Raw genomic sequence first — 17,114 nt, 5'->3', positions numbered from 1 at the left:
TTGACTTCACGAAAGCAGTTCTTATGAAGACTTTAGCATATAGGTATTATTGATATTTTAAGAAACTGTATTATCGAAATATTGCCAAGAATAAGTATAGTACATACAACAATAATGATAATATTATAAATGTGGCAGTTGAAATGAGCAATCGAATACTCGCATTGCATAAAATCTCTACTTGAAGTCGGCTAAGAAGCTATAACCCTTGAAGTACAAAATTACAAAACTAAATACAAAATGGATAATAGTTCTGGCAGGTTGGTACCTGGCTGGCATACATATCTAGTCTAGTGTCTGAAGGTGCTTTGACCGAAGATCAAAACGCACTTGATGGTTAAGCCGGGTTTATTCGGTAGAAAGAAAAAACGCTCGCCCCTGAGGACTGAAAACAGATAAAGTTGACTGTCAACGCGTTAGATTCTGTCAAATACTGGTGAACAGTGTGTTCAATTTAGTGACATCCGTGACTTTGAATATAAACTAAGTAATAAAAAATTAAATTTTTTTCATCTCCTACATGCAGCCCTGCATGCCAACGCTTAAGGTAATATAAATACAGCAACCGACGACGTGTTAGATTCCAGACTACAGCCTCGTTGATTCAGTAAATTCACATTTGCCGTGATAGTTAGTCAAGTATTCTAGCTGCTTTAGTTGCTTGTTGACCTGCGCTGAGAGCATGGCAATCTGCTTGTCAAGGTTGATGATAAGCTGACTGTCGTTGGACAGCTGAGTGTTCATTTCTAAAAAGAGACACACAGCATCTGTAAGTTACTGAATATAAAAAAGGAAACGCGCTTCACAAAAGGCTATTCGTGAACACTCCTCCATGGGAATTTCAAGTTTCGAGGCTCAACTTCGGGGCACTTCAAGGTTCAATACAAAGTGAAGAGCTATATCTAGTCCTGGCGCTGTGAGAGATTGTCATATGTAATTAGTCCATGATTGTCCACAATTATTCCATGATTGTCGAATTGCTCCACAAAATCAATGGCCCATCATTCTAAATAAACCTGACAACAAAAACTTATATCATTTATGATTTGACATTTTTGCCAATGACAAATTATGGTGGAGAAAAATATTGAAAATCATGAACATATATATTTCCTAAATGAATGGATATTTGATTGTAACTATAATTGAGAGCCAGCTAATAAAATCAGTTGTGAATAACCTTCATAAAGCTTTATCTGTGATTATTGAATAAAAACTGCCTATAGTGATCATGGGCTATCCAGCTAAATTACATTTGCTTTGCCAAATATTCCAAGGATGTCATCTCTGTACACTGAAAACTGTATGATTACAGCTGCACCACTTTTTATATTCTGCAAACTGTATGATTACAGCTCCACCACTTCTTGCACACTGCAAACCGTATGATTACAGCTGCACCACTTTTTGCACACTGTATGATTACAGCTGGACCACTTCTTGTACACTGCAAACCGTATGATTACAGCTGCACCACTTCTTGCACACTGTATGATTACAGCTGCATCACTTCTTGTACACCACAAACTGTAGGATTAGAGATGCTACACCCAACTTGTACCATTTTTAAATGTTTTAAAAGTCGGAAAGAAACGCTTGGAACCAATCTGTTTTATCACTTTTAATGAAAAAGTTTACAAAGAGTAAAACTTACTCTCTAAAATATGATAGCAATTTATAGTCTTTCACTTTATAGTATTTACTTGTATCAGCCACCAAACTGGCTGATACAAGTAAACAATTTAGGATGACAGCCATTAGAATCCATATGGCCTCAAGCCTAAGTTCATCAAAAAACTGACAAGCTCAAAAGTTTTGCTCTCTCGCAACCTAGTATATTGAGCAATGACATCTGTTATGGTTATGCATACTCTTATATACTACCTGCAATAGGTTTTGAATAAAAGCTGTATCTCACAGAAAACTCTCCTGTTTATTGCATGAATAAAAGGAACATTTTAATGGAGGTACACTGCAACATGACTCAATAGTTTCAGTAGTAGTAGTAGGTTTGCAAGGGTATAATATACAGTCAAACATGGATAACTCGAACTTCACGGGACCGAGCGAAAGTGTTCGAATTATCAGAGCGTTCAAGTTATCAGAGCACTGTCACAAATCCATGTATTTACTTATTTATTAGTAGATACATGTACATATACAAACTATAATATATATCAAAAGCCCAAATGGCTTGTTTCAAACTAAATGCTTCTAATGTAAAGTTTAAAACGTTTTTTATCAAAAAATATAGAGATTTTTCTATCACTTGAGATTAGTTTGTTGTTTGAGGTGATGTTATGCCAGGACGTTTTTTACATTGACATTGGCAAAACTTGATCGCTGTTGAAATGCTCAAAAGAAAAGACATCTTTTTCTTCTGAGCGCTTTACCCACGATCAATTTTGCCAATTTTTCTTGAAGTTTATGCAAAGATTACCTCACTTTTAACTATGAGGTCAATGGAACACTATTTTCTCATGAAAACCTCAATAAATAATATTCACAAACAAACAAACCTTACCTTGCTTCCGAAGGGCGATCGCTAAGCGGATGTTTGGTATAAATCAAATTTCACCAAACCTTTAGAAAAGTCGTTGACAAAAATATTTTGCCGATGTTGGTAATAACGACGCTTATGAATTACGAAAAGTTGAGGTTTACCTCTATGGCTTGGAATAAAGTGATTTTCTAAGGCGATAACAACCGTTTCGGTAGCCGTTGGGCAAAAAACAGTTCGAGTTAACAGTGTTGAGTTCGAGTTATCTATAGCAATTTATCATTACGTGGGAACGGACCAAAGAAACCGTTCGAATTAACCATGTTTTCAAGCTATCTGTGGGCGAGTTATCCATGTTTGACTGTACTTAGACAAATGCTGCTACATTAAGCTGTCTAGAGCTGTAGCAGAATTGAAATAAACATAAACTCTTCGTTTCACTGCGAAACTAATAGTCAATATTGTCAAGAGTGGACAACTCTTCAAATGACAGGTTCATTTGCCAACTTTAGTTCTATGTCAGCAAAAGGAGTAAAAATCCAACTTTATAATTATTTTAACAGCAGTCTTGTATCATAACAATTTTACTTCATATGCAAAATAAAAAGTCACTGGTTAGGATAATGAGCTAGCCAATAAAAAGTCACTGGTTAGGATAATGAGCTAGCCAATCACACACATTATTGGAACATTGAGCGTGCAGTAGACAGGATGCAGTTTAAAATTAATTTCTTAGTTTCAATTAAATATTCAATAAGTTTTATTTTAATATTTACATGTGAATTAAATAACAAAAATTATGATGATATAAATATTAACAAATATTAATTAGTTTATTGGCAGGGTTTGTAATTCTACTGATGAGATTACCTTGCAGTGACTGGTAGTTTGTGCTGAGTGTGGTAGCAAGCTTCCCCGCTCTAGTTAGTAGTCTCTCCGCTCTTTCGTTCGCGGTTACAGCCGCTAGATTTTTGTCTTTGATCTGGTCTGAGACATTTTCATACTTTAGGGTTATAGCTTCAGCCACCTGATCAAATATCACGAAGATACAGCGTGCGGGGCAAGATGACAGTATTTTAACTCAATGGCTACCTCGAAAGCTCCAAAAAAAAGATGACTGTAGATATGGAATAAAAATGTTTTAATTTTGAAAACAAAAAACCCACTTGCTCATTTGGAAACACTATGTTTATCATGCTATGTTCATAATGCTACGTTTATCTCACTAAAATGAGCTGTTTACAAATAATCTTCGCTAGGAAATTGAACATGTGAAGACATTCTAAAAATGTAAAATGCTAGTGAAATCCTGACATATCAGAGCATGGTAGTGAAACTGTGATATGATAATAATAGCGAGAATAATACTAACTGTACTGTGATATAATAATAATAATAATAATACTAACTGTACTGTGATATAATAATAATACTAACTGTACTGTGATATAATAATAATACTAACTGTACTGTGATATAATAATAATACTAACTGTACTGTGATATAATAATAATACTAACTGTACTGTGATATAATAATAATACTAACTGTACTGTGATATAATAATACTACTAACTGTACTGTGATATAATAATAATACTACTACCTGTATTGTGATATAATAATAATACTAACTGTACTGTGATATAATAATAATACTAACTGTACTGTGATATAGTAATAATAATACTACTAACTGTACTGTGATATAATAATACTACTACTAACTGTACTGTGATATAATAATACTACTAACTGTACTGTGATATAATAATACTACTACTAACTGTACTGTGATATAACAATACTACTACTAACTGTACTGTGATATAACAATACTACTACTAACTGTACTGTGATATAATAATACTAACTGTACTGTGATATAATAATACTACTAACTGTACTGTGTTATAATAATAATACTAACTGTGCTGTGATATAATAATAATACTAACTGTACTGTGATATAATAATACTACTAACTGTACTGTGATATCATAATACTACTAACTGTACTGTGATATAATAATAATACTACTAACTGTACTGTGATATAATAATAATACTAACTGTACTGTGATATAGTAATAATAATACCACTAACTGTATTGTGATATAATGATAATAGTAATACTACTAACTGTAGCAGTCTCATTGGCACTCTCCTCTGCTTGCCTGGCAAGCTTCTCAGCCATCTCTAGCATCTGATCGATTCCTGTTATCGTGTCTCCCAGGTCCTTAGCTCGTCTGTATAAGTCCTCGGCGTACTCCCGTAGTCGATTGGCTTTTTGAACAGCGCTCGTCATCACAATTCCAATCTACATTGAAGGTTTATGCAGATTTGCATAGCCTGAGTTTTACAGCTATCAATAGAGTTGTTACCCATTCAAACAGAGATCTGAATAGTGTTGAAGACGCGAAAACTACCTTACCTTATCCAGACTTGTTTTTGTAGTCTCAAGGTCATCCTCCGCTTTCTCAATAGCGATTCTTGATTCATTTTGTGAATTTCTGGCCATTGACAATAATGTGTTCAGATCCATAACCTGTTGCAGAATTTCATCAGCGGCTTTGCTAAAACATATGTCAATAAATTGACAATAGACAGTCTACGAGGTCAACAGGGTAAGACCATACCTAAACAGCATACAAATTATAAATCAGTGAATGGCATAGTTGAGTAAGCACCTGGCATTGTCCGCACGCTGCTTCAGTTTCTCCGATTTGGCAAGATCGGCAGCGGTCTCATTGAGAATTTGATCGACATTGGTCAGATTCTGTATAGTTTCATTTATTTGCCTAGCCAGATCTTCGATAGCTTTCATATCTTCTTCTGATATCATAAGGGAGAGAACCTCTTCAGCTACCTGTTGACAAGTGTTAATATTAGTTCACACAGTTTGCTTATGAGGATGTTACACTGACTTACACTGACTTGAGACTATGTAGGGATTTTACTGTTCATGTAACAAGTTAGATACGGCTTCTTCGGGCAAATTAGATAGTTTGTTGAATGAGTTAGAGTGAGCTGGTCAAGTAGGTTAGATGAAATACATGAAATGATTTTCTGCAATTGAGGCGGAGATACACAATACAGAAATCCATGTTTTTGCGTAACAAATGCATTAACAACATAACAGAAGCGCAATGGCATCTCAGTGAAACGAACGTGTTGGCATACTTCAATAAAGAGAAAACGAACGATTTAGTTTATTTATAATAAAGAACGACGATGAAAGGAGGGCCTCACATAAAACTATTTCTACATGGACAAAGATATTCTTATAAATATATGGATGAACAGCTGAATCATTCCACATGAATAAAGTGTCAGTTATTCATGACCGATGGATTTTCAGCGCTACCTTAATGGGTCGAGTCTACCTTACTCACCAATATAACACCTTCTGGTGTGGCTTTCTCTTCGCCAAGAAACTTGCCGATGCGATTAAAAGTATCAGTCATATCGCTCCTGGCGCTGTTTAGCTCTTCTGACATCACTTTGGCTGCTGTGTTAGACTCGTTAGCTGCTGCCAGCGAAGCAATAGCTTTCTCATTTGCAGATTTCAACTAGAACAGACAAGATGCCAAAGGAGACTGTAAAAGGAGAGTGTGAGAGGAGAGGTCTTTCTTATCATGGTTAATTGATGGCAATCACGACAACCTGAGTTTCGCAAACTTCAAATGGTAATTCAAGATCACGTGATTAACACTTTGGGCACATAAAAATATCTGTCGAGTTGTGAAGTTTATGTGCAATTTTTATCTTCATGAAATGGCTAGAATGAAAGTTGTTATGTACTAAAACGAAAGCAAACTACAAACAATAAAACTCAACAAGCTGTTGTATCTAGGCAACAAGCTGTTGTATCTAAGCAACAAGCTGTTGTATCTAGGCAACAAGCTGTTGTATCTAGGCAACAAGCTGTTGTATCTAGGCAACAAGCTGTTGTATCTAGGCAACAAGCTGTTGTATCTAGGCAACAAACTGTTATATCTAGGCAACAAGCTGTTATATCTAGGCAACAAGCTGTTGTATCTAGGCAGGAGTTACATTCTACCAAGTCTACCTAATGTTCTGATGTGGCCATTAGATAAATTACAAATGCGTACATAAACTATATATATCACAGATTCAATATCAAAACATACAACAGTCTTGGAGTAGCAATGAATCAAAAAGACCTTTGATGAAGTCATATAAAAATAGTTTTTTTGTTTTTGCCGAAAGGTTAAAAAAAATGAGAAACGTTAGTATTCATTTTTCATAACGCCACCATTTAGGTCCTGCAATACATAAGAACCCAAAAACCACCATTTAGGTCCTGCAATACATGGGAACCTAAGAACCACCATTCTGGTCCTGCAATACATGGGAACACAAGAACCACCATTTAGGTCCTGCAATACATGGGAACCCAAGAACCACCATTCAGGTCCTGCAATACATGGGAACCCAAGAACCACCATTCAGGTCCTGCAATACATGGGAACACAAGAACCACCATTTAGGTCCTGCAATACATGATAGCCCAAGAAAAGACTTCTTAGGCTCGAGTTTAAATTTTTTATTTTGTAATCGGTGATGGCTGTTGACTAATGCACTGATGGTTGTTGACTAATGCATTGATGGCTGTTGACTAATGCATTGATGGCTGTTGACTAATGCATTGATGGTTGTTGACTAATGCACTGATGGTTGTTGACTAATGCATTGATGGCTGTTGACTAATGCATTGATGGCTGTTGACTAATGCATTGATGGTTGTTGACTAATGCACTGATGGTTGTTGACTAATGCATTGATGGCTGTTGACTAATGCATTGATGGCTGTTGACTAATGCATTGATGGTTGTTGACTAATGCACTGATGGTTGTTGACTAATGCATTGATGGCTGTTGACTAATGCATTGATGGCTGTTGACTAATACATTGATGGTTGTTGGCTAATGCATTGATGGTTGTTGACTAATGCACTGATGGTTGTTGTCTAATGCATTGATGGCTGTTGACTAATGCATTGATGGTTGTTGGCTAATGCATTGATGGTTGTTGGCTAATGCAGATACTGCCATCTTGTTTTGTGTTCTAAATAAATGGGCATTGTTTTCATAGCTTTAATGGAAGAGTTGAGTCATGTGTGCCTCTCAGACTATTGGTGAATATTTTGACTAAGTAATACAAGGGTTTTGCACACTATGACGGTTTTTAAATGTAAAAAGATTATTCTTTTAATGTATTGTTGCGTACTCAGACCTTTAGGAGAAAGCAACTCCACTTAGTATAACGTGTTAACATTCTGTTACAGCTAAATATTCTGTTACATACCAAAGACTGGCAGCCAGAACCATTTAACCCATTAATAGACTCGCCCCGAGATAGCGGCAAACTCAAAATATTGAACTACACACGAGATATCTTGTAATTGTTGCTACGCAATGATTAAGCTATGCCGATGTATCTCGGCTACCCATGCTAAATGAAACTAACTCGAGATAAGACTAACTCGAGATAACTCAACCAAAAATACCCAACTCCCCATTACAATAAAAAAATACCTAGCTCCCCATTACAAACAAAGAAAGTTACCTTTTGCTCTCGGAATACCGAGCTAGTTGTCTATTACATCGTATCCTGTGTAAAATTTGTGTAGGACACCGACATCTTCTATTCTTTTATTCACTTCTGTTGATGATTAGCTTTCAATACTACTTTTATTGTTGGTGCTTTAGTTTCCTTGTTGACTGATTTTACTTTTGTACCTAATATGAGCATCCATTGTTTTATTAACTTTTATAGACGATCGGTTTGTGATGTTAGTCTTTTATCAACATTTTTACGAATTGTTTTCTTTTGCTTTGTTCACTTTTATTGGCGATTAGTTGTGTGTTTCTGTTACATATGCTATAGTTGCTTTACTCTTATTTTACAACTAAATAAAAAATTGCTAGTTTTAGTTTAGGTTAGCATTATTTTGTCTAAACATGTAATAATTAAAACCAATTAGAAAAAAAGAATTGGTTTGTTTTTTAAACTTTTCACCAAAATAATAGGTCATTTAAAGGGTCAATGTAGATGTTCGTAACCTACCTCTTCACTAGCCTTCTCGGCATCCAATGTCTTGTTGCCTGCGACATATTCAGCTTGTTCTATAGTTGTCTTGGCAGATAAAACTTTACCCTGTGCCCCAGCAGTGCAGCTCGTGCCCTCGCCACATGTCTCACACCCACCCCCTCCACACACAGCGTCACAGAAGATACCTTCAGCGAACGGTGCCTTCAAATCGCACACCTAAAATCGGAAATCTTATACGTTCAGTTGTGTGATTCTAGCACTGATTTACTGTATAATGTATTCCACTATGTACACCCTATCTGATCAGTCTCATAATGCATCAGAAATGGCCTGCTCAATTTTTACAATCACAAATGCTGCCAGCTGATATTGAAATGAGATATAACAATGAAAATTGTTATAAAAAGAGACCAGCACCTGCTTGTTTATATCTTGAAGAGTATAAGCTCTGATGCCCTCTATCAACCCGTCAGCGGTGTCCAATGCATTTGTGTTGTTTTGATTTTGCATCTCGAACTCATCTTCACTCTTTTCCAAGAGTTCAAGAGTGTCATTTTGTAGCCTCAGGGACTCATCTATAAGATCCTGGGCTTGCCCTGTCGCCTCGAGTAGCCGTTTCGAGCTACAAATAAATTAAAGCAACTGAGGGCCTCACGTGGATCAAACAATTATCAGTCGATCAATTTTAGTGTAAACTTTGTTCATGAAGATCTAGGGCTGAGTTGGAAGATCTATGACAAAGGGCTATGATTTCAATGAACAGGAAGATGTAGGGTTATGATTTTTAGCAGTTTAAAAATTCATGGCTATACTTTACAAAAGTTAAATTGCAAGATCTTGGACTACAAGTCTAATGATGTGGAAGATCTCAAATTATGGTTTAAATTAAGTGGAGGATCTAGGGCTGTGGTTATAAGGAGTTGGAAGATCTCAGTCTATAGTTTGTATGTGTTGTAAGACCTAAGGCTATGGTTTGAATGAGTTGGAAGATCAAAGGTGAGACACATATTTATTCGCCTAATCACCTTCACAACACTTAAACACATTCGCACTGCCTTCCTGTCCAACTGCTACTACCGATTTCTTTTCGCTGTTCACTATTCGATACCTGCTACCATAGACCTATTAATTATACATTATAATTATATAGTATAGTTAAAAAGTCTATGCCTACTACTCACTGATGGGTCGAGATACCTGCACCACTGACAAGACTGAACAGATTAAAATATTACATGTGAGGAGATAGAAATGAGATAACATGCTGCAACAACTAGTTTTTTTAGCCAAGTTCTTTCCATCATCCCGATATACCGCTTACTGTATTGCCACTCTATATGACATAAAACCTTGTCTGAAGGTGGACCCACCACAAAGGACACACATAATTACAAATGTAGGTTAGTGTGCAGGTGTGACTTACTCTTCCTCATTTTCCTTGATGCTGTTGTAAGCGCCGACAATATCCTCCTGTATAAGTTTATCCACAAGTTGTTTTTTCTCCCGAGCTTCTTCAAGGACTTGTCTGATCTGTTGCTCAACTACGGAGAGGTCGTGTTCTGCGTTACTCAGGTCCTTGTACGTCCCCTTAAGGTTTTGCGAGAGATTGCTCATTATTTCTCTTGCCTCCATTATTTCCTCCCTTTAAACGAGTTGGCATACGCTTATAACAGGCCATAAAGGGAATGCGCTAGATGTAGTCGGCATGTACCACGATAAAGAACATTTTTAAAAGCCTCAGTGCAAAAGGTAGATCTAAAATTAGTTATGATTGCAAGACTTACTGCTACTCCATGTCACAAGAATGTAGTGCGGTCTATGCCAATCAACGATTAAAAACAGATGGTGCGTGACAAAGATAACAAGTTATAGGAAACGCAACCATATCACGAAAATGAGAGAAAAACAGTAAAAACTGTGAGAACAGTAAAATACGGTAAGAGTGACATCAAAATAAAGTATTTTATCAAAAAACGGTAAAACAATGTAGTACAGTGACGACACGGAAGCTGAATTGGCCAATCAGCAACCATGATAGTCATGTGATTACACAGTTTCTTGGCCACAACTCTTTTTAGTTACCGCATCACCAGGATCTTCTACAGGTCATATACTTGGATATTATCAGTTATTTCATCGTATTTCTAAGATTGAGAGGAAATAAAAAATCATTTAATCTAATTAGAAATTGATTAAATAAACATGGCAAAATATCTTGAGCTCATGAGAGTGTAATACATGCTAATCTGTGACAATCGCTGAACTCCTTAACCTTTCTACTTCTGGCACCTACTCGATGTTGCTGAGACTTGTGTACACAGAGTCCATATCAGCTTCGCTCTGATTCAGGTTGTCTATTATATCCTGCACAGTGGTTAGTTTTTCTTCCATTGCACTAAACTGCCCGTCATAGACACCAACTGCTCCTTCCGACTTCGTCACATTTACTTTAGCCAGTGTTTCCTCAGTTAATTCTGTAGGAATATCATGCAAGTAAGATAGTATTAATGGCTTTATTGTTCACTGTTGTTGCAAAACCTTCAATTAAATTACTTCACTCGCAGTTTCTCTAAAACTTGTTTTGGGCAGTTTGAAGATGTGACCAGTAACATCGCAAGAGGAAGAGCACATAGCAGGGTTTACTTGTCAGCTGATAGAGGAACTCCAGCAAGAAATTTCAGCAATTAACACTAACTATAAGCCTAGTTAAACTCATCTGATACAGCCACCTAGTATTATTACATACAAGTTATTACCGCTATAATTATATTATCATAATACATAATTATTATATTATATAATAATATAATATTATTATATAATATAATAATACTATATTATTATATAATAGGCTATTATTATATAATAATATAATATTATATATTATTAATATTATATATTATTATAGTATTATTATTGTATAATAATATTATATATAATATTATTATACATAATATAATTATTAATGTATAATATAATAATATGTAATAATATAATATCATTATATTATACAATAATAATTATTATATAATTATATTACACATGTACAATAATTATTATTATTACTACCGCCATACTTCACTCAAAATATGTAAATAAATCTATAAGCAAGGTTGAAGAAAGGACTAAATCATGTGAATGAAAAATTACACCAGTCACTGAAAACTGTTAAAACAGATGGTCACAGCATTGCTCTATGATTATAAGAGATTTTGTCAATAATTATCTGCTGCCTAAATTCATTGTTTCTTTGTTTGTTATTTATGTACAATATTATCCTCTGAAAACAAGAACTAAGATAGCGAGACCACGATGACTCATTGCTTAATAGCATGGAGAATCAAGGTGCGAGCTCGTATAGGGAGTTGGAAACTCAAGGCGGCATGGACACTATGTCAGTGAGTCCGGCAGGTACCTTTGAGAGATACTCTAAAGCTAATCACATCCCTGATCTCTCTTATGTTAACTGGTAGAGAGTTCCGCATCCGTATCGTAATTAGCAGAGCCAATCATTGAATAATTAGAGAATTGGGTAATTAATTAGCGTGCAGTGCTTGTAAATACCCCTGACATCTGAGAGAATCTTGTAGCAGTTTTGATAATCAAGTTTTCTAATTTGTCATGACGTAAAATATGCCTATGCCGCTGCATGGCTGGAATTTAGAAGCTGTTTGTGTTGCCAGATTTAGCAAACTATTCAGTGAGCCAGCATATGGAAGGAGCATATATAAAATGAATTATAAATGAGAAGAATGTTCGGGTCAGCCAAAGAATTTGTACGCTCTTCTTTGCAGTAAATAACTCACCAGCCAGGTCCTTGATGATAGCATCCCAATCATCGAAGCATTCTCCACAAGGCAAACAGTTGGGTAAAGCACCTATGGTTCCTCTGTCACACTTGTCACACATAAATCCTGTGATGCCCTCAAGGCATGGGCACTGGCCGGTGTACGGGTCACACTGCTGCGTCTTCGAACCATCAATATTGCAGTTACAGGCTACAAATATTCATATCGCTGCGATGTAAAAATGTTGTCTTGGCCAGCAAGTACTTGACAACAAACCAGCACGTGCTCAGTATGAGCGGATGGAATATACTGATTAGAGCGGACTGGGGAGTATGATAAGTACATTGTACCCGCTAATCACTTGACATTTTCAAGCAAGTGACCTTTAGGTTAATCGACTACACATCAACTTTCTTTGTCTTTGAATTTTACTGTTCATGTAACAAGTTAGATACAGCTTCTTCGGGCAAATCAGATAAATAGTTGAATGAGTTAGAGTGAGCTGGTCAAGTAGGTTAGATGAAATACATGAAATGATTTTCTGCAATTGAGGCATAGATATGCAATACATAAATGCATGTTCTTGCGTAACAAATGCATTAACAACATAACAGAAGCGCAATGGCATCTTAGTGAAATGAACGTGTTGGGATACTTCAATGAAGATAAAACTGACGATTTAGTTCATTTATAATTAAGAACGATGATGAAACGAGGGCTTCACATAAAACTATTTCTACATGGACAAAGATATTGTTATAAATATATGAAACCACTAGTACAATGGTCTATAAAACATTTGAAATGTCTATAAAATATTTCCAATTATTCATTTAGAAACAAAATTTGTTAAAACTGGTTTTATAGCTTATTTCATAAGCCTAACATATTTTTGTACATGCGTGTTCTAATCTTCATCATATGGCAATTGTTTCCTGCAGCAAAAATATAGCAATGCATTAAAGCTATTACTTGATTGTTGATTACAAATTGAATGATACAAATTGACAAAAGTCATCGATGATCTATGATCTATATTACATAACAACTATGCTGAAGATACTCCAATAATACAACTGGAAAATCTATCAAGGACATTACGGCCTTCACAATATAGTGGTAAATTCTCATCAAACAACATCATATATTTTATTAACACACCGCCCCGTTTAGTAGGTAGCGTTGACGTGTGCGTCATCAATGTGTGTGTCGGGTAGTCATACCTTAAGATGGAATGACTTAGAGGAAGGAATTCACTGAAGACGTTTCAAGACATAATAAATGGGTTACAACTTACAACTAATTCATAGTGCAAATAGAGAGAATTGATAGTTAATTAACTCTATGATATGGGACACTAGGCAATAAAACGGCACCATAATGTCATTTACAAAAGGCAATGATATCATATAGACAGCAAAACATGCCCATTGCAATTTATCTCCATCTACTGAATCTCAATTAAATGAGCCTCTCTCTAGCTTGTCTTTTGGAGCTTTACATTCTTCATATAACAACATATTACTTTTTCTTTTCTTTGCTAGCGGTATCTTCCTATGAGATGTAAAAATGAAGTGTAAAGAAATTCCTCCGATCATCTAGTTACAGGTGATCAAGCCTGTGTTTCAATTGGCTGATTGTAACTACTTCTCTCGAGACAAACCAACCAGCAAACTTTAATCTTGTCCATAAAGTTCACCGTCCATACCGTCTTGCTTTTGACTTGGAACTATGACTGTAAGATTATTAATTATATTATTATAAAAATGTGTATCATTTAATATAATAATAATATAATACTATACATAGTTGTGTATTGTTTATGCTTTTGCTTTCTCTCGCTTCACTTGTTTATAATGTAGGTGATTTGTGCTTTTCCTATTATATCCTTTGGTAGAAAGCTTATACCCGATTGTCAGAGTGTGACTTGCTCTCCTCATGAGCGAGAGTGAAAAAGTTGTATAGTTTAGATGTGTCCAACGGTTACATATAAGTACAAGTTACAGATTATAGTAGAGGCGCTGCCGAAAGTTTTCGCCAATATTTAAGACTGTGCAACATACTGAAGGAGCGTCCTTAAAATGGGAATGAGAGAATGAGCAGTGAGAGCTAATAGGGATAAACACTTACGGAAGCACTCGACGTTGGGGTCACCGTAGTAGAGGGACTCGCACTGGTTACATTGTCGTCCCCCAAACCCTTTTATGCATTCACACTGCCCGTCAAATTCATTGCACGCCTCAGAGATGCTACCCTCATCATCACACCCGCATTTCTCGCAGCCCTCGCCGCTAGCGAGTTTCCAGTGTTCAGGAGCGCACTGATCACAGGCCTGACCGATAACATTTGGCAAGCAAGGACACTGCCCAGTCACTCTGTCACATGGCTCCGTGGCATTGCGGTCAGCTCCAAGCCAATTGCAAGTACAAGCTACAATGAACCGACAAACAGATTACGTACTATGTAATATTTACAGTTGCTACATGGAATATTCAGGTTGCGTCAGTTTGGCACTCACCATCGAGTGTGCCAGATGAAAAGAACTATTCTATAGCTTAGAATCGGCAAACAAACCAGCCGTCTAGAATGTGCAGATTAACGAGCAGCTCACTCGACTTGAAAAACAGTGGTACATGATTTTACTATATGGGTTAGACAGTGTTGTATTGCTTATTTGTAAGCACAATTGAAGACCATCGAGCAAAAGACCAGCTAATATGTATCGTACACCCCCAGCTAACAGCTTCATGTCCTTCACATGGCTTGATTCAAATTTAAGTGTTCTAAAATTTACGAGTGGCTCTCGGTGCCATAAAATTGTTGCTAATTAGTTGCTTAATTAGTAGATATGTTAATCAGCCTTCCAAAATGTTAATGTTAGTATGTACCACTGTTTTATTTACAGCAACAGCCATCTACGTACAGCATAATTCTAAGTTCTTCCTTGATCTTCCTTAGGACTAACTAAAAGGGTTATGTACTTACCGACACAGGAGTGTAAAATAGCATCACCATGAAAGCCATTTGCACAAAGTTCGCACTCATCTCCCTCTGTGTTGTACTGACACTTGGTACACCGGCCAGTCACAGCATCACAACTGTCTGGTACATCCATGTCTATGTTATAGTTGCAGCCGGATAAGCATGATGTGCATGTGCCATTAGCAACAAGAGGGTTTCCATAGTGATTGATAGCGCACTCTTCGCATTGGTCACCTGCGAAGATGAATAAATGGCTAACATAAGATATCTCTGGAAGTCACGCAGTACAGGAAACACTGACCAACTTAGGATTAAATTTATAGCTGCGTTTACTGCAAGCGAATTACAGTCCAACTGTGTAATTACGGACAGAGTGACATACAGTTTGAGTGGGAAAAGGTGGGCAGAGTGACTTACAGGCAGCCAATCATAATTGGATATAAGTAACTTAGTTGAAGCTGAATACGGTACCTAAGGTTTCATGGTGTTACGTAGAAATAGTTGGAACACTAACGTATTGATATTGTCAAAGAGATGCATGAACACAACAAAACGTCTCATTTTGATAAAGTTGTTTCAGGCTTTATTTAATAGGATGTATCTACCAAAACACTAAATAATGTTTCACTATAAGTAATACCCTGACAGACCAGTGGGTAGTGAGAGATCGTCAGGTGTACTACTATACATATCATTATTCTGGAGTTCTACTGGGCGGTTGATTAGCACAGTTGTTAGCTCCTTAATATACCATGCTGAAATTTGTAAGTTCAAAACCCATACAACGGAACCTTTTACTCGACATATCAACTCGTATTAACTCATTTAAGCCTACTAACCTACATATGGAACACTTATTATAGTGAATATTATAGACAGAGGAAATAATCTAAATATAATTATGAAATAAACTTGAATAGAAATTTTTTTTCAAATGTATTTTCTAAAATTCACTGGATCAACTTCATATCAACATAGAAACAGCCCTCAGCCATTCTAGCGTAATATGATCAATGTTTGTCGCAATATAAATTTGTAGATGAGACAAAGTTATGTCTAAATCTAAACTATAATTCCTGTTTCAACTTAATGGCAGAGATGCCAAAGAAACTTGTCTGATGCCTGTCTAATTTGGCAAATACAAGTCCGCGATTATAAAATCCTTGCACTTCCTAGTGCTTTCTTCTAAGAATAGCCTTTAATAATAGCTGACCTGAGGTATTACCGTAATAGCCCGCTGCTCACATTTGCACTCTAAACACTTCACTATAATTGCTGTTTTAGTTGAATGACAGAGATCAGCCAAAAACACTCTTAACAAGAGTGATACTGTATCACATATTCAACACATTACTCACTTATGATGGAAGCTTTATTGAATGCTGCTTAAGACAATTCACGCTGAATACAAATGCTTGTAACTTTCTAGTGTACTCATACAGTTGGTCACGATGAGCTGCTATTATGTATAGAAACAGATAAGTTTCAGTGAAACACCGGAGCGAGTAAAATTGATGTTCTTACCGGAGAATTCGGCTGGACAGTCACATATCATATCCTTAGTGAGTACATCAAGAGAACAGGTTTCGGCGTGCTGGAATCCGCTCCCCTCACCACCCGGACACATGCATTTCTCACACGGGATACTTGAACCAAGGCTAGTATCACCGTAATAACCTAGAACAAGCAGGTAAAAGAATGAGAGGGAGACAGCGTTCATGCTGACTCACGTATAGAGCTTGTCATTATGATGCCAGCCCTGC

General features: G+C 36.3%; 1 protein-coding gene across 1 annotated transcript in view; it reads right to left on the bottom strand.

Moving 5' to 3' along the window:
* Positions 1-24: 24 nt before the first annotated feature.
* LOC137389962 (laminin subunit beta-1-like) overlaps positions 25-17,114 on the bottom strand; it is a 50,048-nt gene continuing 32,958 nt past the window's right edge. The window contains exons 18-31 of the mRNA XM_068076163.1: positions 16,876-17,028; positions 15,355-15,585; positions 14,500-14,799; positions 12,388-12,579; positions 10,875-11,055; positions 10,005-10,223; positions 8,999-9,203; positions 8,597-8,797; positions 5,898-6,074; positions 5,193-5,371; positions 4,937-5,078; positions 4,646-4,822; positions 3,371-3,527; positions 25-746 (exon numbers count right to left, since the gene is read on the bottom strand). Coding sequence (XP_067932264.1) covers positions 589-746; positions 3,371-3,527; positions 4,646-4,822; positions 4,937-5,078; positions 5,193-5,371; positions 5,898-6,074; positions 8,597-8,797; positions 8,999-9,203; positions 10,005-10,223; positions 10,875-11,055; positions 12,388-12,579; positions 14,500-14,799; positions 15,355-15,585; positions 16,876-17,028 — 2,672 coding nt within the window. The 3' untranslated portion in view covers positions 25-588. The remainder of the gene's footprint in view (positions 747-3,370; positions 3,528-4,645; positions 4,823-4,936; positions 5,079-5,192; positions 5,372-5,897; positions 6,075-8,596; positions 8,798-8,998; positions 9,204-10,004; positions 10,224-10,874; positions 11,056-12,387; positions 12,580-14,499; positions 14,800-15,354; positions 15,586-16,875; positions 17,029-17,114) is intronic.

Source organism: Watersipora subatra, chromosome 3 (assembly GCF_963576615.1).
Source record: "Watersipora subatra chromosome 3, tzWatSuba1.1, whole genome shotgun sequence".
NCBI classification, from domain to species: Eukaryota; Metazoa; Bryozoa; class Gymnolaemata; order Cheilostomatida; family Watersiporidae; genus Watersipora; species Watersipora subatra.
This window is presented reverse-complemented; position numbering and strand designations above follow the sequence as displayed.